General features: G+C 43.3%; 1 protein-coding gene across 6 annotated transcripts in view; it reads left to right on the forward strand.

Moving 5' to 3' along the window:
• Positions 1–22,381, forward strand: part of EIF2AK4 (eukaryotic translation initiation factor 2 alpha kinase 4) — a 107,839-nt gene that overhangs the window by 10,257 nt on the left and 75,201 nt on the right. For 2 of the 6 annotated variants that reach the window (XM_013055406.2, XM_004751077.3), the window contains exons 2-6: positions 6,009–6,121; positions 9,055–9,157; positions 15,545–15,697; positions 18,805–18,885; positions 20,010–20,158. In XM_013055406.2, the coding sequence (XP_012910860.1) occupies positions 6,009–6,121; positions 9,055–9,157; positions 15,545–15,697; positions 18,805–18,885; positions 20,010–20,158 (599 nt within the window). Of the gene's footprint in view, positions 1–6,008; positions 6,122–9,054; positions 9,158–15,544; positions 15,698–18,804; positions 18,886–20,009; positions 20,159–22,381 lie in introns of those variants that run through there. The other 4 variants (XM_004751078.3, XM_004751080.2, XM_004751079.2 and 1 more) reach the window with 4 other exon arrangements.

The following is a 22,381-nucleotide window of genomic DNA, read 5'->3' on the forward strand; positions in this document are numbered from 1 at the left end:
GAATGCCAGCCATCATATCTGCATTCCAGTCAGCAGAAAGGAGAAAGGGACGAAGTTGCATGTGTTAGTTCTTTCCTCTTTTTTTTTTTTTTTTTTTTAAGATTTTCTGTATTTATTTGAGAGAGAGCACGCACATGAGCATGAGCAAGCAGGGAAAAGGAGAGAAACAAGCACTTCCTCTGAGTGTGGAGCCTGACGTGGAGCTTGATCCCACGACCCTGAAATCTTGATCTGAGCTGAAGTCAAGCCAGAGGCTCAACCGTCTGAGCCACCCAGGTGCCCATGGTTCATCTTATTAGCCAGAAATTTGGTGGCCAGAGTTAGCTGCGAAGGAGTTGTATCCAGCTTAAAAAAAAAAAAAAAAAAAAAAAATCAGGGGTTCTGTTGGCTAAGAAATAAGGGGAGAGTGGATATTGGGGGAGCAGCAGTCTGCTGAGAAATGCCCTGACGTTTATACCCTGTGGAGAAGAATATCCTGCTGGTCCAATTAAATTGTCAGCCAGAGATAAAGGCCTTGAAAGTAGCAGACACCCACTTCCTCACTGTGCTGTTCTTTTGAGTTAGTTCCCCCTGGTACTCAGATCCAGACAAGCTCTTAGTTTTTTGTCCAAGAGTATGTCCTTCCTCAGTGGCCTTGGGTCTCTTCCTTCCTCCAAGCTGCCATCACTGGGCCCCTGCACCTCCTAGAGCTGAAACCTTCATGTATCCAGGAATCTCTTCACTTTGCTTCAGAACTCCTTCCTCCTTCCTAGAAGTTTTGGCATTACCTGGGCTTATTACTCTTATTGCTTTTCCCCTGCTGTCATTTCCATGTTGTGGAAATAACCGGAACACTAGACGTACATGGTGTTATATGGCTGGCCCAGCCTAGGAGCGTTTGTGGAGTGCTTGGTACTTCTTTAGGCCCCAGTGTTCCTACCTATGCATGTTCCCTATGGTGGTCCTGGGGACTGGCCCAGAGGCCTTTTTCCCTGAGGCTGGCCAGCCATCCTTTACTGGATTCATTGTGGTTTATTAGGCATTCTCTTGAGTGAAGAGATCTTCAAGATGTGTAATCCCCCAGTTGGCCTCTATTTTCTGAAGCTTGTTTTCTGTTCCCAAGACTCTGGACATCTGATAAAGAGCTCTCTGTACCCTTTCCCTGTAAAGTCTACTTACATTCAGATACACGCTTCACTTCCTACAGAAAGACAAAAGGGAAGGTGAAACTGGATTCTCTGTCTTGCCTCTGCAGGGATAACTCACTTCATGTGGTGTATGTTGTCTGTATGTTAAAAGTTGGTTTCCATCCTGGGCCTAGGAAAGATATCTCCTTTGGTTGATATTTGTAGTTTCTACTTATACGGCTTGTTGATAATTTTATTTATTTATTAGTTTTTAATTTTTTTAGAAAAGATTTTGTTTATTTATTAGAAAGTGAGAGAGGAGTATAAGCTGGTGAAGGGACAGGCAGAGGGAGAAGCAGACTCTCTGCTGAGCAGGGAGGCCGACGTGGGGCTCAATCCCAGGATCCTGGGATCATGACCTGAGCCAAAGGCAGACACCTAACCAACTGAGCTACCCAGGCATCCCTTTTTTTTCTTTTTTTCTAAATTAAGTTCCACACCCAATGTGGGGCTTGAACTCAACAACCCTGAGATCAAGAATCCCATTCTTTACTGATTGAGCCTACCAGGCATCCCCCAGAATTATTTTCTTGATAAAGTTATAAGTTGTGATGCATAAGATTTGCAACCTGTGAGATGAAAAAGCCTGTAAAGGTTTGAGCTGGTGGGGAAAGCATTGGTAAAATTTTGAGTCTAGCTAGCCTTTCTTTTAGTGTTTACATCTGTAAAATGGACATATATAACTTTCCTATGGAGCTGGATTCTTGTTAGAAAATGAGTAACAGGCACCTGGGTGGCTCAGTCCTTAAGCACCTGCTTAAGGTGCTCTGCAGGACCTGCTCAGTGGGGAGCCTGCTTCTCCCTTTCCTTTCCCTCTGCCTGCCACTCCCCCTGCTTATGCTTGCTCTCTTTCTCACAAGTAAATAAATAAAATCTTCAAAAAAAGAAAAGAAAACAAAATGAATAACACAGCAAAAATGGGTTGGTAGGATTTATTTCAAAATAATTTCAGGTGATGTTTGGGAGTAGAGGTAATATAGATACACAATATTGGCCGTAAGTGGGTGATTGTTGAAACTGAATGGTGAGTGCATGCAGTTCATTATGTCATTATCTACTTTTGTTTGAAAAAAATTTTTTATGATTTCATTATTGAAAATTTTTATAATAAAAAGTTCTTCTAAAAGAGAGAGTGTTTGAGACTGGTCAAGGTCATAGTCTTTATTTTTCTTCCTAGTGAATACCTGTTTCAACTGGTTTTAGCTAGATGTTTCTTATGCAGAATTCTGTCTTGGATATAAAGCAGAGAACAGCTGGCCTGCCCTGGTTGGAGGGGGACAGGAGGCCGGGGACCCTGTTAGTTCATTCTCATGCTCAAACCTTGGAGGCTCCTTGGAGGAAACCCACCAGCCTCTATGTGCTTTTTCTTCTCATGTCCTCTGTCTTTCTGGAAAAGGGCCCCTCCTCCTATGTGTCTCTCTGTGCCCATTGCTGTCTGTCCTCCAACAGAGCCTAATTTTGTCTCTTTCCTCCTCTTCCATAAAATTCCCATCAGCATCCTTACATGCTCTAGTGTCACCCATCTTGAAGACACAACAAGAGCTTTCTCTCTTGATCTCACATCCTCCTCCATCTGTGGCCCCCGTTCTCTGTCCCCTTAATGCCCAAACCTTCCAAAGGACTTGTCCAGATGAGGCGAGTCCTTCTCCCTTAGTGTTCCCTCCTCATCACACCAGGGTCTGTGTTCAGTGCCCTCAGAGCCAGCTCTTGGCAAGGTCACCTGCAGTCCACATAACTCCAGCAGTGGATGCTCTCTGTCCTCCACCTCCTGAGCCTCAGAAGCATCAGTAACAAGACACTTTTCCTTTTGTTTCCTTCCATTGAGGCCAGTCTCTTTGTCCACTTTATCTCAGACACACCTTTCTCCTGCTTTACTTGGTGTCCCCCCTCCCTCCTGTGTTCCAGAAAAACACTGGCCTCCCTTGGGCTTTTTGGAACACATCAACCTCTTGTTCATTTCGAACCTCCTCATGTGCTCTTCCCTCCTGGAATGCTTGGTCTCTGGCTTCTGTTGGCTTTAGGGCAGCGTGCTCAGGTCTGCCTGATGACCACGTCCAAGGATGTTCCCTCATACCTGCTGCAAGTTATTCTTGAAGTAGAGCGTAGGGAGACAAGATGTTACTCTAGGTCTCTGGCTAGAATTAAAAGGGTCTCTGGCTAGAATTAAGGTGACATGAGACAGACTGACAGGAGAAGAGCATGCAGATTTTTACATGTATGTTGGAAACCCCATATGGAGAATAAGACCTGAAGAATTGGCCAGGCCTAAGTGTTTACAGGGTAGGTTGAACAAAGAGGCAGTTGTGAAAAAGTGATGAACATATGGGGAAACTGAAGAAAGATCAGAATTATTTGGCGGAGTTCTGTTTGCACAGAATTCTCTTGGCCTCGGTGTTCTCTGATAATATTTATTTTATTTTTGAATATTTCATTTATTTGACAGAGCATGAACAGGGGTAAGGAGCAGGGGAGAGAGAGAAGCAGGCGCCCTCCTGAGCAGGGAGCTTGACTCAGGACTCGATCCCGGCACCCTAGGATCATGACCTAGCCAGAGGCAGATGCTTAAACCACTGAGCCACGAAGGCATCCTAGGCTATTTCTTTCTTTCCAGTGTAGGTGAGCATCTTTCACACAGGTGTTTTATCTCCTGTTTTCAGGAAGGAAAGAGGGTTAGAGGGCCCTTCTCGTACCTTCTGTTTTTAAGTACCCTTAGCTTAAAAGAGTCCTTACACCAAAGTGGCATATCTTGGGGCAGCTGATTCTGTCATGTCATGTATTCTCTTTGGTAGTACTTTTTGAACTTAGGTATTAATTGTCCACACACACCACCCCATGAGACTGGAAGTTCCATGACACCTGGAACCACATCTGTTTTCTTACTTCTTGGTGCTCACAGTGCCTGACAAAGTCTGTGCCCATCACTGTGGGCGATGACGTGAGACGGCTGAATGAGTACATGGAAGACCTCGTGGGTTACTGGACGTTTCTCTACATTCACAGAACTGTGCTTCCCTGGAGCCTGACTCCACGGCTTCGAGGAAGCATTAGGATAAAGCCCTATGAAAACCGAGCTTCCATAGATTACACACATCGTTGATGAGAATTTTGTTTGTTATATAATTCAGGGTACTGTAGGTTGTAAATACGTGTTAGAATTTAGTATTGCTGTGTACTTCGTTGCCCCCTCCCCCAATTTTTTTGATACTTTTCCTTTTCTGTGAAATGTGAAAGAAATAACAGTCACATTTCCCTTTTTGCTTTGGCCACCTGGATGTTCCAAGATAAAGTCAAACAAAGCCCAATCACAGCCCCTCAGAGTTGGCAGTAAGTAACAAGGGAGCGGGGATGAAAAAGACACAGGTTGGGAGCCAGAGTTGGATCTGAAATCCAGCCTTGTCACCTGTGTCTTTGGACAAACAGCTGAAAGGTTCTGAGCTTGAACTGCTTCGTCTGTAAAACAAACAGTGTCCACCTATAGGGTTGATAAAGTGCCTGGACCATGAGAGTGAATATTTCTTCCCTCAGCCTCCCTTCTCTCATGATATACAGATAATATAAACTGCCTCGAAGCTTTTAAAAAAAAAAAAATATTTAATAAAGAGCAGTAGAGGGGCGCCTGGGTGGCTCAGTGGGTTAAGCCACTGCCTTCGGCTCAGGTCATGATCTCGGGGTCCTGGGATCGAGTCCCGCATCGGGGTCTCTGCTCAGTGGGGAGCCTGCTTCCTCTCTCTCTCTCTGCCTGCCTCTCTGCCTACTTGTGATCTCTCTCTGTCAAATAAATAAATAAAATCTTTAAAAAAAAAAAAAGCAGTAGATGGAATATTTTGTTTTTTTGGTGAAAAGCAGTCAACTGAGAGTGTACCTACGTTTAGAAGAGCCTTGGGTTTCCATGTGGTTGTCACTTGTCATTATCTCAGTAGTCATATTTCAACTGAAGTTTCCTCTACTCAAGAGGTGCCTGACCCACCTGTCTGAAAAATCTCCCTTACCACTCTGTTCCATCATTCTGCCTGATTTTCTTTATGGCACTCCTCACTATGGAGAATACTCCCTTGTCTTCTCGTGTGTTGGCTAGTTGGGCCTGTGTTTGTCCAACTGACCCCTGTACTCCCAGCCTCTAGAACGTACCCATGCATAACCACGTGATTGGTACGCTGTAACATATACTCAGACAGAAGCTCCGTGGAACGTTTTGCTTCACCTCTTAGATAACTTCGAAAAGGAAGATGCAATCTCTCTGGCATAGGCCTTGTTTTTATTTTTTAAAAGAGTTTATTTGGGGCGCCTGGGTGGCTCAGTGGGTTAAGGCCTCTGCCTTCGGCTTGGGTCATGATCCCAGGGTCCAGGATTGAGCCCTGCATTGGGCTCTCTGCTCAGCGGGGTGTCTGCTTCCTCCCTTCTCTGCCTGCCTCTCTGCCTACTTGTGATCTCTGTCTGTCAAATAACTAAATAAAAACTTAAAATAAAAGAAAAGAGTTTATTTATTTATTTGGCAAGGGACACACACTCAGAGAGAGAGAGAGAGAGAGAGCACAAGCAGGGGGAGAATGTAAGGCAGAAGAAGGCTTCCCGCTGAGCAGGGAGCCTGATGCGGGGCTCCATTCCATGACCCCGGCATCATGAGCTGAGCCAAAGGCAGACACTTAACAACTGAGCCACCCAGGTGCCCCTAGGCTTTGTTTTAAAACCGTGCTTTAGGAAAAGATGACCAAATACCTGTATAAAAGCACAATTGCACGGAATATTTAGAAAGTAGAACATTGCCGCTAAGATGCTCATTATCTTAATTGCTAACAATTGACGCTCTAGGTGGGAAAAAAAAAGTCTTTTTTTTTCTTTTAGGTCACCGAGCCCCCTGAAATCAATTTAGTTCTGTACCCTCAGGGCCTGACTGGTGAAGAAGTATACGTGCAAGTGGATTTGAGGGTTAGATGCCCACCGACCTACCCAGACGTGTGAGTACATTTATGAATACCTTCCATGTGATACCACTTCTGTTTTCACAGCATAGAAACAGACACGTTAATGGTATTTTCCCCTTCCTGCCTCTGTTTCCCTTAAAACTTTATGTCCTATCCCATATATCATTGAAACCCACATCAGCAGTAGATATTTTCATGAAACCTCATGGTCTCATGGTAAGTCTGCTTATTGTTGTAGAATAGTCACTCCAGATACTAATAATTTCTTCGTGATTAAGTATTTGCTTTCTCTACTTTGTTTAGATTTTATTTATTTGAGAAAGAGAGCATGAGCAGGGGGAGGAGCAGAGGGAGAAGGAGACTCCCAGCTGAGAAGGGAGCCCAGTGTGGGACTTGATCCTAGGACCCTGGGATCATGACCTGAGCCGAAGGCTAATGCTTAACAGACAGCCACGCAGGTGTCCAACCCAACACATTTTCAGATCTCCACCCACCTCCCCACCACCCTATCCCTGTACTGCCTCCAGATGAGAACCACCGACAGCAAACGCATTGTCAGTCTGTAGTCAAGGATTGTCTCTTTGAAGTCTGTGTGTATTCCGGGGAATCTTGCCTCAGACATTCCACATGGAAAGGCAGATGGGCTTGGATGATGTTCTGTGGTTCGAGCTTACTGTGCAGGGAACAAGTGAAGGAAAAAGACACAGAAAAGGAAGCCATGCCTTACAGAGTGGGTAGGAAATTTACAGAATTTGTTATCCTAACAGCTGCTGGAAAAGGTGAAAGTCCAGATAGGTCAAGGTGAGTTTCTTGAATTTAGTAACCCTCTTTACCTATAACGCTGTGCCTGGAGTAGATACAATAGGTGTTTAGTATTTAATTACTGAATTGGTTAAAGGGTAATTAAGTTTATGAAAGAAAAATAAGGCCACGCCTCTTTGGGTTTTATTTTTCCTGACACCAAATAGGTGGTATGTTTTCGGACTGCTGGGTGCGTAGCAATTCACTTCCTTTTGGACATGAAATAGCATAGTTACTGTAGATCTCATGTGTTAAGGGCTCAGTTACGCAATATTGCAAGTGCCAGTTGCATGTACCATATTTCTGATCAGTTGACCAAGAATTTGTGAGCTCCTGCAACCCCCTCAGTGGGTTTGATGCTGTGTTAGAAGAGCCTATAGAACTCAGGAAGGCACTTGACTTATAATTACCAGGTTACTATAAGGGATATAATGCAGGACCAGCCTAATGAAAGAGGCATGTTGGGAAGGAATGTGGTGAGAGTTATGGAATTCCTTTCCCCTGTTGCCATTGAATGGTATCCCCTGGGGGCACAGTCACCCCTGGTTGGGAACCACTGGCTGGAGGGCCATTCTGGTGAAACCCTGATGTGTCCAATTGGTAAAAATAATATGGGATTTTTTTTTAACACCATGGAAATGATTATGAAAAGCTACAAAGCAGTCATTATAATATCAGCTACATAAAATTACAAATTTTGTGGCATGGGCATCAAGAGAAAGCTGGAAAAAATTTTTTAAGTCTAATTAGTATTGTAGATGGATTTTTCATCATTCTGTTGATATTGCTATGTAATGACTGCTGAATTAAATTATGTAAGGCTTGCCTTGGGGAGAACATTCTTACCCTTTGAGAAGACATGGTATAGGAAAACTTTCTTTTTCTACAGAATAGTCCTTCATGTCACCATGTGAGAGTCCTGGGTTAGATCACATGTAGACTCACGACTCTATGGCACTTCTGTTCTTTTTCTCACATATATATACTTCATTCTCTCAGATTGCCATCTGTTTGAGTAGATCATGATGGTGGTAATCTGTGACACTGGAACATTGAGAGAATGCAGAGACCTGATTTGTAAAGGCTTTGCTCAGATAAAAATACCATCAGTTTCTCAGAAATGCTTGTAGGACATAGAGTCATATTCTCTTCTATAAAATTAAGCAAAGCCTATTTGATCTCTTGATTTGTTACTGGATACTATTAACTGGGAACCAAGGGGGTCCTGAAGACCGGCTGTTTGAGCTTTAAATGGAGGGTGTTGAGTGTCAGTTGTGCTGGGTGAGGAGAAGTGGGGTGTGCCGGGCATCCTTCTTCTTTTTTTTTTTTTTTAATATTTTATTCATTTATCAGAGAGAGAGAGAGAGGGAAGAGAGCGAGCACAGGCAGACAGAACGGCAGGCAGAGGCAGAGGGAGAAGCAGGCTCTCTGCTGAGCAAGGAGCCCGATGTGGGACTCGATCCCAGGACGCTGGGATCATGACCTGAGCCGAAGGCAGCTGCTTAACCAACTGAGCCACCCAGGCGTCCCCCTTCTAAGAACAGAATGGGCAGAGCTTGCCCAGATAGATTCTGCTGTGAGTGGGTGAGCAAGCATTTCCACCTTGTTGACAATCAGGAGTGATGTGATGGAGCACATAGTGGGAATGCTTGAAAGGATCACTGAGGCTTCATTTTTCTTTTTTTTTAAACCTTAAAGATTTTAGGTCCTCTCTACACCCACCATGCGGCTCCACCCACAACCCTGAGATCAAGAGTCACATGCTCTACTGAGTTAGCCAGGTGCCCCATCCAAGGCTTCCTCTTGCCTGGTTGTCTTGCTTTATGCTGGAGCACAGGAGTGAGTCCAGAGCACATGGACTCTTGTGGGTGAATTGTGAAAGTTGGGTTAATTGATGTTGGGGGCAAGCCAGGATCAAGCCCACTAAATCTGGTCATCTGGGGGACTGGATTCTCCCCCAGGGGCTGCAGGTGACCCCACGTGAAGCACTGTGTTGACAGAGTTGCTGGGTCGCAGTTGAAATCCTTGGAAATGGAGGAATATGGTACTAGGGGTGTAGAGGCCTGTATGAAATCCCTGTGTTCAGTGCTTGGACTTAACAAATATTTATTAATACAAAGAAGCCATACTTCTTGGAGTAACTCCTTTTTGTCTTTCTTTTCCAGAGTCCCTGAAATAGAGTTAAAGAATGCCAAAGGTCTGTCAAATGAAAGTGTTAATTTATTAAAATCCCATCTAGAGAAAGTGGCCAAAAAACATTGTGGAGAGGTAAGATATGTTTAACTGGAGTTGTAAGAGGACAGTGGAAACCTCATCCCCCTCACCTGTGTTTGCCTTCCTGCCTTCTCTTGGGCTTAGAGGCTGTTCTGTGGCACTTCCAACCTAATGTTGACTAGAATGTTTTGTTTCTTTAATGTACAGTTTTTATGAATGACAAATTGTAGAGTATATATGGAGGGTACATTGCTGATTCATAATTTTTCCATTAAGAGTCCATGTGACCCTGGCCATACTGTTGGCCCAGTTTGGATTGGGCATCGTAACCTGATCTTGACCTGAACCTTGACGTTGGAAAATGTGTGTGGGCAAATGATTTTGGATTGAATTTTGCCACCTCTCCCTGTTGCATATCAGAAGAGCTCACCGTTTCCCTTCTCAGTGATTAGTGACATACTCCACTCCTTCAACGTCCATTTTGTACTTGAGCATTTCCATTTAGTTCAGCATTCTTTTGTAGTCCTCTGCACATCAGGGTATATGTGAGTTCTCCCTTGGGTGACAGAACTCTCTGGAAAGCTAGACTAGGTGACTTCCTGGGGCAGCAGGTTACTGTGGGCTTCTTAGGTCAAACCAGTTCTCTTCAAATATGAGCCATCTTTCCTCACTCAGGCAGCTCATGCTTAAGGATCCCATCCTGTAAAAACAGAGAAGAGTTAAGTAATGACTTACCCCAGGTCTCCATGTCTCTTTTGGACCTCTATGAAAGTGACTGGACTGTTTTTTGGTTGCATTCTGGAACACAGGAGTCACAGCAGGACCTACCCCTTGGTTACTGTTTCCAAGATTTCTGGTAATTTCTTGAGCTACAGAGGGACTGAGGAACAGCCTGAACAAAAAGCTAGGCCCTGGGGATTACTGCAGAGTTCTTTCTCATGCAGTCTGCTATTCTCAATGAAAAATAATATGGAGTTATACTGAAAATTCAACTATAGAATCCTTTGGTTTCTTGGATTCATGATGTGTGATTTTTTTTTTTTTTAAGATTTTCTTTATTTATTTGACAGATCACAAGTAGGCAGAGAGAGAGAGGAAGGGAAGCAGGCTCCCTGCTGAGCAGAGAGCCCGATGTGGGGCTCGATCCCAGGACCCTGGGATCATGACCTGAGCTGAAGGCAGAGGCTTTAACCCACTGAGCCACCCAGGCGCCCCTTGATGTGTGATTTTTTTTTTTTTTTAAAGATTTTATTTATTTATTTGACAGAGAGAGATGACAAGTAGGCAGAGAGGCAGGCAGAGAGAGAGAGGAGGAAGCAGGCTCCCCGCTGAGCAGAGAGCCCCATGCGGGACTCGATCCCAGGACCCTGAGATCATGACCTGAGCCGAAGGCAGCGGCTTAACCCACTGAGCCACCCAGGCGCCCTGATGTGTGATTTTTTAAAAAATATTTTTGCCTTATTTATTTTTCATAATTCAGTGTTAACTATAATCACTGAGCTGTACATTAGATCCCCAGAACTTAGTCTTTTTTTTTTTTTTAAGATTTTATTTATTTATTTGACAGACAGAAATCACAAGTAGGTAGAGAGAGAGAGCGAGGAGGAAGCAGGCTCCCTGCCGAGCACAGAGCCCAATGCGGAACTTGATCCCAGGATCCTGGGATGATGACCTGAGCCGAAGGCAGAGGCTTTAACCCACTGAGCCACCCAGGCGCCCCCCAGAACTTAGTCTTACTCTTTGTACACTTTGACCAGGATCCCCTCTTTTCTCCAACCCCCTGGCTCCTGGTAACCACCACTCCAGTCTCTGTTTTTATGGGTTTGGTTTTTTTCAATTAAGTGAGATCATACAGTATTAGTCTTTCTCAGTCTGACTTATTTCACTTAGCGTAATGCCCTCAGGATCCATCCATGTAATTGGAACAGCGGGGCATCCTTTCTTATGGCCAAATAATGTTCCATTGCATTGATATACCACATCTTCATTCATTCATCTATTGACAGATACTGTATTGCTTTCATAACTTGGCTATTTTAAATAATGCTGCAATAACATGGGAATGCAGGGATCTCTTCAAGATCCTGGGGGTGCCTGGGTGGCTTAGTGGTTAAATCCTCTGCCTTCAGCTCAGGTCATGATCTCAGAGTCCTGGGATCAAGCCCCACATCGGGCTCTCTGCTCAGCGGGGAACCTGCTTCCTCCTCTCTCTCTGCCTGCATCTCTGCTACTTGTGATCTCTGCCTGTCAAATAAATAAAATCTTAAAAAAAAAAAAAAAAGGTCCTGTATTCACCTCGTTTGCATATGTACCCAGAAGTGCGAGTTGCTGGATCATATCATAGTTGTTTTTGCTATTGGTTTTTTTTTTTTGGAGGATCCTCCATATTGTTTTCCATAGTGGTTGAACCAGTTTCATTCCCACCAACAGTGCATACGGGTTCCCTTTTTGCCACATCCTTGCCAGTATCTGCTATTCCTCGTCTTTTTGATGACAGCCATTCTGACTGGTGTGAGGTGATAGCTTATTGTGGTTTTGATTTCCATTTCCCCAATGATGAGTGATGTTCAGCATCTTTTCATGTGTCTCTTGGCCATCTTAATATCTTCTTTGGAAAAATGTCTATTCAGATCCTCTGCCTGTTTTCTATTTGGATCATTTGGGGGGGTTTGCTGTTAAAGTTCTGAGTTCGTTCTATATTTTGGATGTTAGCTCTCTCTTTTTTTTTTTTTTAAAGATTTTATTTATTTATTTGACAGAGAGAAATCACAAGTAGACAGAGAGGCAGGCAGAGAGAGAGAGGAGGAAGCAGACTCCCTGCTGAGCAGAGAGCCCGATGCGGGACTCGATCCCAGGACCCTGAGATCACGACCTGAGCCGAAGGCAGCGGCTTAACCCACTGAGCCACCCAGGCGCCCCGGATGTTAGCTCTTTATCAGAAACATGTTTTGCAAATATTTTCCCCCATTCCATAGGTTGTCTTTTCATTTTGTGGATGGTTTCCTAAAATTTGATGAAGTCCCACTTGTTTACTTTCACTTTTGATGCCTGTTCTTGGGCGTTATTTTAAATTATATTTTTTATTTTGAGCTAATTACAGATTCATATGCAGTTTTAAGAAATAATACTAAGAGATTCCATGGAGTCTGTACTGAGCTTCAAGGCTGTTATATAAGTGGAATCATGTATTATGTAACTCTTGGGACCAGCTTTCTCTTCACCCGGCATAATGCTCTGGAGACCCATCCAGATTGTTGGAATGTAACTTCCTGTTACTAGGTAGTATTCTGTGGTATAGATACACCGCTGCTGATTTATCCATCTACCAGGTGAAAGATATCAGTTGTTTCTAGTTTTTGGCTATTAAAAATAAAGCTGTGGGGGCACCTGGGTGGCTCAGTCAGTTAAACGTCTGACTCCTGATTTCAGCTCAGGTTACGATCTCAGGGTCTGTGAGATCAAGCCCCGCACTGAGCGTGGAGTCTGTTGGAGATTCTCTCTCCCTCTGCCCCCTCTCTCACATTCTGTCTCTTAAATAAAAAAGAAAAAAGAAAAGATGCCTGGGTGGCTCAGAAGCCTCTGCCTTCAGCTCAGGTCATGATCTCAGGGTCTCTGGGATGAGAGCCTGCTTCCACCTCTCCCTCTGACTGCCTCTCTGCCTACTTGTGATGTTTCTGTAAAATAAATAAAATCTTGAAAGAAAAAAAAATCATTATAATCATTCACATATGTTTTTATGGGAACATAAGTTTTCAATTCTCCTCAGAATAAATGCCCAGAAGTGCAGTTGTTGGTATACGGAAGCTGCATGTTAAATTTTTGAAGCAGCTGTCACACTTTTCCAATACTACCTTACATTCCCAGCAGCAATATGTGAGTGATCCAGTTTCTCCACACCCTTGCCAGCATTTGATGTTGTTACTTTTTTTTAAATCTTTTTTTTTTAAGATTTTATTTATTTATTTGATAGACAGAGATCACAAGCAGGCAGAGAGAGGAGGAAGCAGGCTCCCTGCTGAGCAGAGAACCCGATGTGGGCCTCGATCCCAGGACCCTGGGACCGTGACCTGAGCCAAAAGCAGAGGCTTTAACCCACTGAGCCACCCAGGCGCCCCATTGTTGTCACTTTGTAATTTCAGCTGTGTTCTAATAGATGCGGTGGGTGGTTATTTATTTATTTTTGATGGTGGTTATTTTTATGTGTCAAACTTGCTAGACTGTGGTACCCACAGCATTGCCCTAGATGTTTTTCTTTTTGTTCTTTATTTTTAAAGATTTTATTTATCTGATGAGAGAGAGAGAGCCAGAGAGCACCAGCAGGTGGGGAGGGGTGGAGGGAGAAGCAGATTCCCTTGTGAGCAGGGAGCCCTATTCGGGTCTCCATCCCAGGCCCCTGGGATTATGACCTGAGCCAAAGACAGACACCCAACCACCTAACCCACTTAACCCACCCCTCTAGATGTTTCTACGAAGGTATTTTTTAGATGAGGTTAACCTTTAAATCTGTAGACTTTGGGTTAAGCAGATTATCCTCCATAATGTGGGTGGGCCTCATCTAATCAATTGTGGGTTTTAACTGAGAAAGACTGGCTTTTCTGGAAGCAGGGTAACTACCAGAGGATGGCTGTTAGATGGGACCTGCTGGGTCCCCAGCCTGCTGGTCTACTCCAAATATTCTGGACTCTCCACCCTCTATAATTGCATGAGTCAGTTCCTTAAAATCAGTCTCTCCCTGTGTGAATGGCATGCGAGTGAGCGTGTGTGCGCACGCCCCCCCCCCCATCCTATTGGTTCTGTTTCTCTGGAGAACCCTGGCTAATACAGATGCATATCCTGAGGCGATGGTGGAGTGAGGTCACATTTGAACAGGGTGCTGAGAGGAGCAGGACAATCAGCTGGGTAGCTACACAGGGAGAGAAGGACAAGAGCCAGTTTGGAAAGTAGTTCTTACTTTCATCTAGTCTCACATATTGTATCTGATGTGTTTGTACGAAAATGCTAGTCATTTAAATCAATTGACAAAAGAAGAACCCTCCACTGTGTGGCTCCTGTCTCCTTTCTGGTATAGAAGTGGTTTCTCCGACAGAATAGGAACTGCCTACTTACCCCAGCTTTTCTTTCTTTCTTTTTTTTTTTTTTTTAAGATTTCATTTATTTATTTCACAGAGATCACAGGTAGGCAGAGGCAGGCGGGGTGGAGGACAGGGGGGAGCAGGCTCCCCGCTGAGCAGAGAGCTGATGTGGGGCTCAGTCCCAGGACCCTGAGATCATGACCTGAGCCGAAGGCAGAGGCTTAGCCCACTGAGCCACCCAGGTGCCCCTCCCCAGCTTTTCTTAGAAGAGCTCTTTGAAGAACTTGGCCTCGTAGACTCTGGCTTAGTGTTTGTCAACTGTCAAGTGAAGTTCATCCAGTGATTGGCACAGCTTCTGCTACAATTAAAAAACATACGAACTTCCCCCAATAATAGCTGTAGTGTCTTTGCATGTACTCTTTGAGAGAAAGGTGGCATGAACACCATGTGAACGAACTTCATATTCTTGTGCATAGTGACCTTTATTACTAATTATCACCCTCTTTTAAGTCCTTTTAGAAATAAGACTTTTTAAACTACTTTATTGTGATTGAGGAAAAAGACATTTCAGAATGGTGGTCATCATCTGTGGAAGGAAGGAGCTTGGCACTCTTGACCTCTCTGGGGTTGGGGCAGTCAGTGTAGGGTCCCAGAAACCTTTGTTTTATGAGTTTACCAGCCCAGATAAGATTTATGACTCCTCCAGGTATGAGAAAGTGGCTCTAGTGTTCCCATAAACAAAGTCTGAGACGGGGGCATTTTTTCCTTCTGGTGGTGTCCATGAATGCTTCCCTCGGTGGAAATGGAATGTTTGCTTAGTAGTTATTGATCAGCTTCTACTCTTGTTACTCACAGGGAGCTAGTGAGGCCTTTACGTATTTGCCTCTGTACCCCAAAGAATGTTTTCAGTACACTGTATGGAGCGATGAAAGTTCTCACTGTGGCAATGATTCTTCTGCTATCATTTCTTAGACGGGTCTTCTAGTTGGCAAAGTACTTTATTTTTATGCCGTGTTAAATATTTTATCAGATTTATTTGTACACTAAATACTTGTCCAGAAAAATAGTTTGTCAGATTTACGGTACAGAAGATGCCAGTAAAGTTGAATAGGACCGTAAAAGAAGAAGGAAGCTTTTTATTTAGCTAGGTAGTGATTTGTCTTGATAGCAGCACAATGGGGTAAGTCTTATAAAAGCTTTTTCCTGCTGTGATTGCATCAGATATGGAATTCAGCAAAGGTCCTTTCCAAGTTGAGTATCACTGTTGTAAGTGGGCCTCTGACTGCCTGCATCCTTTCCTGAAGTCTCCTTTGGGCCCTGTCTTCCCATTACTTGACCAGTTGTGGTTGACTTTCCTCTGTATGTTTAGGTGATGATATTTGAACTGGCCGACCACGTGCAGTCATTTCTCAGCGAGCATAACAAGCCCCCTCCCAAGTCTTTCCATGAAGAAATGCTAGAAAGGCGGGCTCAGGAAGAGCAGCGGAGGCTGTTGGAGGCCAAGCAGAAGGTGGAACAGGAGGTGAGACCCTGGTCACTACCAGTGGCCAGGCCCAGAAGTCGACAGGCTTCTGTCAGTTTTAACTCTGTCTCTGCCCACACACTAATCTGTATTTCAGTTTTGCTCAGCATGTGCTTCGAGCAGTGGAGATTCATGTGAGAGGAGGCCCAGAGAGTAACTGAGAAATATGGTGGTGGTTTCCTCCCCCACAGATACCAGTGTTGCTCCTAGAACCCTCCATCTAGTCCAGGTCTTTAAAGAAAAGAAAGAAAAAACGTTTGTTTCACTAAACTTCTTGTGGTCTCTCTGAGCTTGTGAAGCTGTGCAGGAATTCACTGAGCTTTACAGGCTGTTTTCTTCCCTCGGTGACATACGAACCTACTGTCCAAATGAGTAGCAAAAGCCAGAGATAGAACTCTTTTTACGTGCCCTAACCATTTGTATTTTTATTTCAATCTCTTTTTGTATTTTTTCTTCAATCTCTTTGCACGAGGATGTGCACTCCTATATTATATTTTTAAAATCCTTTAATGAAAGATAAAAATACATATCCAAGGTTTTTTCTTTTTTCTTTCCTAAGTTTCCTTCTTGATTTTAAAAATTTTTTTAAAAGATTGTATTTGTTTAACAGAGAGAGACACAGCGAGAGAGGGAACACAAGGAGGGGGAGAGGGAGATGGAGAAGCAGGCTCCCACCTGAGTAAGGAGTCCTATGCGGGGCTCAATCCCAGGACCCTGGGATCATGACCTGGGCCGAAGGCAGAGGCTTAGTGAGTCTGTCACCCAGGTGCTCTGTCCCTCTTGATTTTTAACTTATTCTCTGTTCATTCTTTTAATCAACTTACCTAGAACTTTTTGGGGGGTGGTTTATTAAAATGAGCATCTGAAGTGGCCCCCACCCAGACATTTCCTAGTACAATAAATAATCCTTTATCCTTACTTAATTTGTAATACTTCCTGAAAGGTGTATTTTAACTATATATTCATTTGTGAATTACCCATTTTGTTTAGTTCATCTTTTTTTCTTGAGTCCCTACCACATTCTGAATCAATGTATCTTTTTTGCTGTTTTAAGATGTGGAAAGTCGGGGACCCTGGGTGGCTCAGTGGGTTGAAACCTCTGCCTTCGGCTCAGGTCATGATACTGGGGTCGTGGGATCGAGCCCCGTGTCGGGCTCTCTGCTCAGCAGGGAGCCTGCTTTCTCCTCTCTCTCTGCCTGCCTCTCTGTCTGCTTGTGATCTCTCTCTGTCAAATAAATAAATAAAATATTTTTAAAAGAAGATGTGGAAAGTCAAGTCCCCTTCCCTTCACCTTCCATTATACTTTTCTTTTTCCCCTCAGCCATTCTCACCATTTATTCTTACAGATGAGCTGCCGGATCGCTCTCTCAAATTCAAACCAAACTCTGCCCTAGACTTACACATTCACTTAGGAAGAATTGACACCTTGGCAATACTTGGACTCTATCCAGGATTGTTGGTCTGCTTATTCTTAGCTCTTGGTGAGGCTTTCTAGTTTTCTTCCTGTAGATGTTACTGTTTCTTAGTTACTTCCAAGGTTTTGTTATTCTGCCTTTCTTAGGTTCTTGCTCTTGGTTCTTCCTCACCACCCCCCACTTCATTTTGTTCATGGTAACACATGTCTCGTTGTGGGCGCCATTCATGTGTTACTTCTGATCTTCTAGTTAATCCTGTAGCCTAGATAGATCATTTAGAGTTTAAAGTTCCTTATTTTCATTGTTTTCAGGAAGACATGTTTTTATTAGCTAGTGAGTATTTAGCCAGCTCTCTTGTTTTGGTATATTGTTTACTTATAATTTGGGGGTATTTTTTTTATTTTGTATTATTGCTGATACAGTTTTCGGTGAGTCTCTTAATGGTTTTGATATCTACAAACTAGAATTTTAGGGGACTCATAAAAAAACAAAACAAAACAAAAAAAACAAAATCCCCCCCAACTATTTTTCCCAACCTAAATTCAGTCTCACTTGAGGAATAGATACGTGAGGCAAACGGATGCAAATCAAAATACCACTTTTATTTTATTTATTTTTTAAAGATTTTATTTATTTATTTGACAGAAAGAGACAGGAAGAGAGAGAACACAAGCAGGGGGCGTGGGAGAGGGAGAAGCAGGCTTCCTGCCAATCAGGGAGCCGGATGCAGGGCTCGATCCTAGGACCCTGGGATTATGACCTGAGCCTAAGGCAGACGCCTAGTGACTGAGCCACACACACATCCCCAAAGTACCACTTTTTTGTTTGTTTGTTTTGTTTTGTTTTGTTTCCAAAGTACCACTTTTAATACTGAGAAAACTAGAGCATCGAGCTGAGGGTCTGTGGCATGTGGGGATGGTGCCTAAGCCACTGCCACCCCAGGTCCTGGCACTGATGACAGCTCAGCCCACCTGCAACAAGGGGACCTCACCCTCTGTGGTGGGGGGAGCAGACCCCAGCGCTTGTTCTCCACAGACAGGGAGACATGGAGGAGGAGGGGCAAGGTCAGGATGGGAGGCTGCTGTAGGGGAAGTCTCTCCAGGTGGAAGCATGAGAAGTGCTGAGTCCCTCCCCCACACAGTCCAGAGACCTCACTAACCAGGAGCAAGTAGTGCATAAGAGCTGATGAAACTGCGTAACTACAGTTTGTTGTAAGATTCTGTATAATCAGGCCCTTTTGGAAGGGAGGGCTTGAATCCTAGAGACGCAGAAGGTTTTGGGGGTGCTCAGTGGGTTGGGTGTCCAACTCTTGCTCTTGGCTCAGGTCATGATCTCAGAGATGAGGTCTGTGTCAGGCTCCGTGTTTGTCATCGAGTGCGTTTGTCTTGAGCTCGCTCTCTCTCTCATAAATGGGTAAATACAATCTTAGGGGTGCCTGGGTGGCTCAGATGGTTGAGTGTCTGCCTTCGGCTGATGTCATGTCCTGGGGTGGAGACCCACGTCAGGCTCCTGGCTCGGTCTTCTTCTCCCTCTCCCTATGCCTCTCCTCCTGCACATGCTCTCTCTCTCTCTCTCAAAACAAAAACAAAAACAAAACTTAAACAGAAGTGCTAAAGGTTTTTTGTGATTGTAGGATTTATATGTTGTCTGGGTTTCAGAGATTGGCATTTGATGCACTGTGATTTATTTCAGCAACGTGAGATCCTTCATGAGATTCAGAGAAGGAAAGAAGAGATCAAAGAAGAGAGAAAAAGAAAAGAAATGGCTAAGCAGGTACTCTGTGAATTGTACCACACTAAAATAGTCTACATTTTGCAAAACATAAAATGTTTTTTCCATCGATGATGTTTTCCTCTCCTGTGTTATTACCAATAGTAAAGCTGGAAATGAAGCACTAAAAAAAATCCCCCAAATACCATTCATTGTGTATTTCAGATTCCCCAAATGGAAGTAAAATTTAGAGTTGTATGTTATCTGTAGATGACACAGGCTGAGAGAATGACAGTTGTTTATCAAATGAATCGGGGAGAACAGAGATGGAAGCTTTGATAATTAACCCAGATCGGAATTCTTAGAGCATACTTGGAAAATACAACTATTTGTTCAGCTGAAGAGTGAATGGAAATCCTATGGATATGCTGGCGATTTCATTCAATCATGGAAAAGAAGGATCCAACAGGGGAGGTTTAAAAAGCAGTGATGGAAAAAGATAAAGTCCTTTTTCTGTATTTTTCCTGAGTCCGGCTTGGTCAAAACACCAGTTAGAATTATGCCATTTAACTTAAGGGCAACTCTGAGGGGTGGTGGGAGGCACTGATGTCTGAGTAAGCAGTATCTGGCTTAAAGCTTTGGTGTTTTGACTGCCAGCTCTGTGACTTTGACAGGTGACACTAAATGTGACTCATTTTCCTCATCCCTTAAAATGGTTATGCCAACTGTTGATGCCTCCCTTCCCTCTCTTGTAGTTATTCCCATAGATAAATGTCCTGTCCTCAGTGAAAGTACAGAGCCATACACAAATGTAAGGTGATCTAGGACTGCTTCCACCAGCCCTGTCTTACTCTGATCCCACCCACCCAGCTATATGCTCCCTCTTTCAATGCCTCCTCCCTCTGTTCACCCCCTCTTGCACTTTTCCCTGACTTGTCACGCATCTTGTAAGATTCTAAGCATTTTTCATTTATAAAATTCACATTCTCTTCATACTGTGACCTGGTCTTCAGTTCTTGAAGCAGTACATGTCTGGACGTTAAATTTTTAAAAGTTCAAGTTTATTACACCTGAAAGCATTCAGCTTAAAAAGAGTCACACTCCCTACTGAATTAATGTTTAGGTACCATGATTTTCTTTGACTTATGACTTGTATTTTAAGTAGGTTTTACTTTTCTTTCTTCTAGGAGCGTTTGGAAATTGCTAATTTATCAAACCAAGATCAGAACTCTAGGAAAGACCCAGGAGGACACAGACCGTCTGCCATTCTACATGGAGGCTCTCCGGACTTTGTGGGAAATGGCAAACATCGGACCAACTCTTCCGGAAGGTCAAGGTACGTCCCTGGGATTTCTGATTTCTTTAGAAGGATGAAGGCTATGGTACAGATAAAACGGCTTGCAATGACATGTGATGGAATTTTCAGGGAATAGATTTAGTAACTTTTTCAAAGCCTCTACGTCTTAATGTATTGGCAATATAAAATAAAATTTTCATTTGTTCTAACTCATTCCAAGTATCCTTCTTAAAAAAATTTTTAAGTTTTTATTTTAATTCTAGTTAGTTAACATACAGTGTTATATTCATTTCAGGTGTGCAATATAGTGGTTCAGCAGTTCCATACATCACCTGGTGCTCAACACCAGTGCCCTCCTTAATCCCCATCACCTATTTTATCCATGCCCCCACCCACTCTCCTCTAATTACCATCAGTTTGTTCTACGTAGCTAAGATTCCTTTCCTTCTTTTTCTTTTTCCTTCCTTCCTTCCCTCCTTTCAAGATTTTATTTATTTGAGAGAGAGAGAGCACAAGTAGGGGGAGCAGCAGTGGGAGGGGGAGAAACAGGATCCTTGCTGAGTGGGGATCCCGACACAGGGCTTGATCCCAGGACTCTAGCATCATGACCTGAACCAAAGGCAGACGCTGAACTGACTGAGCCACCTGGGCACCCTTAAGATTCCTCTTCTTGATTTGTTCTCTTACTTTTTTCCTTTTGCTTGTCTTGTTTCATAAATTGCACATATGAGTGAAATGGTTTCTATCTTTCTCTGACTAATTTCGCTAAGCATTGTATTCTCTAGCTTCATCCATTTGTTACAAATGGCAGGATTTCATTCTTTTTTTAATGGCTGAATAGTTTTTCATTTTGTATACATACCACATTTTCTTTATCCGTTTGTCAACTGGTGGACACTGGGCTGCTCCCTTATGTTGGCTGTTGTAAATAATGCTGCAGTAAACATAGGGGTACATGTATTCCTTTGAATTAGTGTTCTTGTATTTTTGGGGTAAATACCCAGTAGTATGATTGCTAGATTATAAGGTTGTTCTATTTTTAACTTTTTAGGGAACCTCCATACTGTTTTCCAGTGTGGTTACACCAGTTGGGTCTTCCCAGTGCATGAGGGTTCCCTACTCCACATCCTTGGCAACACTTGTTTCCTGTGTTGTTGATTTCAGCCATTCTGACAGGTGTGAGGTGATATCTCACTGTGGTTTTGATTTGCATTTCCCTGGGGGGGGGGAGTGATGTTGAGCATCTTCTCATGTGTCTGTTGGCCCTCTGGATGTCTTTGGAGAAATGCTGTTCATTCGTGTCTTGTCTTGTGACCATTTTTTAAGTGGATTATTCTTTTGGGGGGTATTGAGTTGTAGAAGTTCTTTATATATTTTGGATACGAACTCTTTATTAGGTATGTCATTTGTCAATCTCTTCTCCCATTTAGGAAGTTGCCTTTTATTTAGTTCTGTTGATTGTTCCCTTTGCTGTGCATGAGGTTTTTATTTTTGATGTAGTCCCAAAGACCCTGGGATCATGACCTGAGCCAAAGGCAGACACTTAACCAACTGAGTCACCCCCAGGCACCTCCCAGTAGTTTGTTTTTGCTTTTGTTTCCCTTGCCTCCAGAGACATATCTAGAAAAATGTTGCTGTGGATGGTGTCAGAGGACTACTGGCTGTGAGCCCTCCTGTGATTTTTAGAATTTCAGGAATCACATTTAGGGCTTTAATCCATTTTGAAATTATTTTTGTGGATGGTGTGAGAAAGTGATCCAGTTTCATTCTTTCGCATGTAGCTGTCCAGTTTTCCCAACACCATTTGTTGAAGAGACTGTCCTTTTCCCTTTAGGTGTTCTTTCCTGCTTTGTCAAAGATTGACCATATAATTGTGGGTTTATTTCTGGATTTTCTCTTCTGTTCCTCTGATTTATTGTCTGTTCTTGTGCCAGTACTGTACTATCTTGATTACTACAGTTTTGTACTATAACTTTAAGTCCAGAACTGTGATGCCTCCAACTCATTATACATATCTTTAATTAAACTAGTTTTATAGCTCATTCCTCTTTATAATGGCCTATAACGCTCCAGTCTTGCCCCCAGTGCAGCTCCATCTGACTTCTAATGATCTAACTGCTCAGTAAGTGAGTTTTAAAATTTTCTTCCGTTGGAATCATCATCCAGTGAAATTTTCACACTGTATGTGTTTTCAGTCTGTAACTCAGTAGGTCCCACCACAGATATTCCAAAATGGGCACAGGTATAGAAGATCCTCTACAT

Source organism: Mustela putorius, unplaced genomic scaffold, assembly GCF_011764305.1.
Source record: "Mustela putorius furo isolate JIRA1106 unplaced genomic scaffold, ASM1176430v1.1 tig00003898_pilon_pilon_pilon, whole genome shotgun sequence".
NCBI classification, from domain to species: domain Eukaryota; kingdom Metazoa; phylum Chordata; class Mammalia; order Carnivora; family Mustelidae; genus Mustela; species Mustela putorius.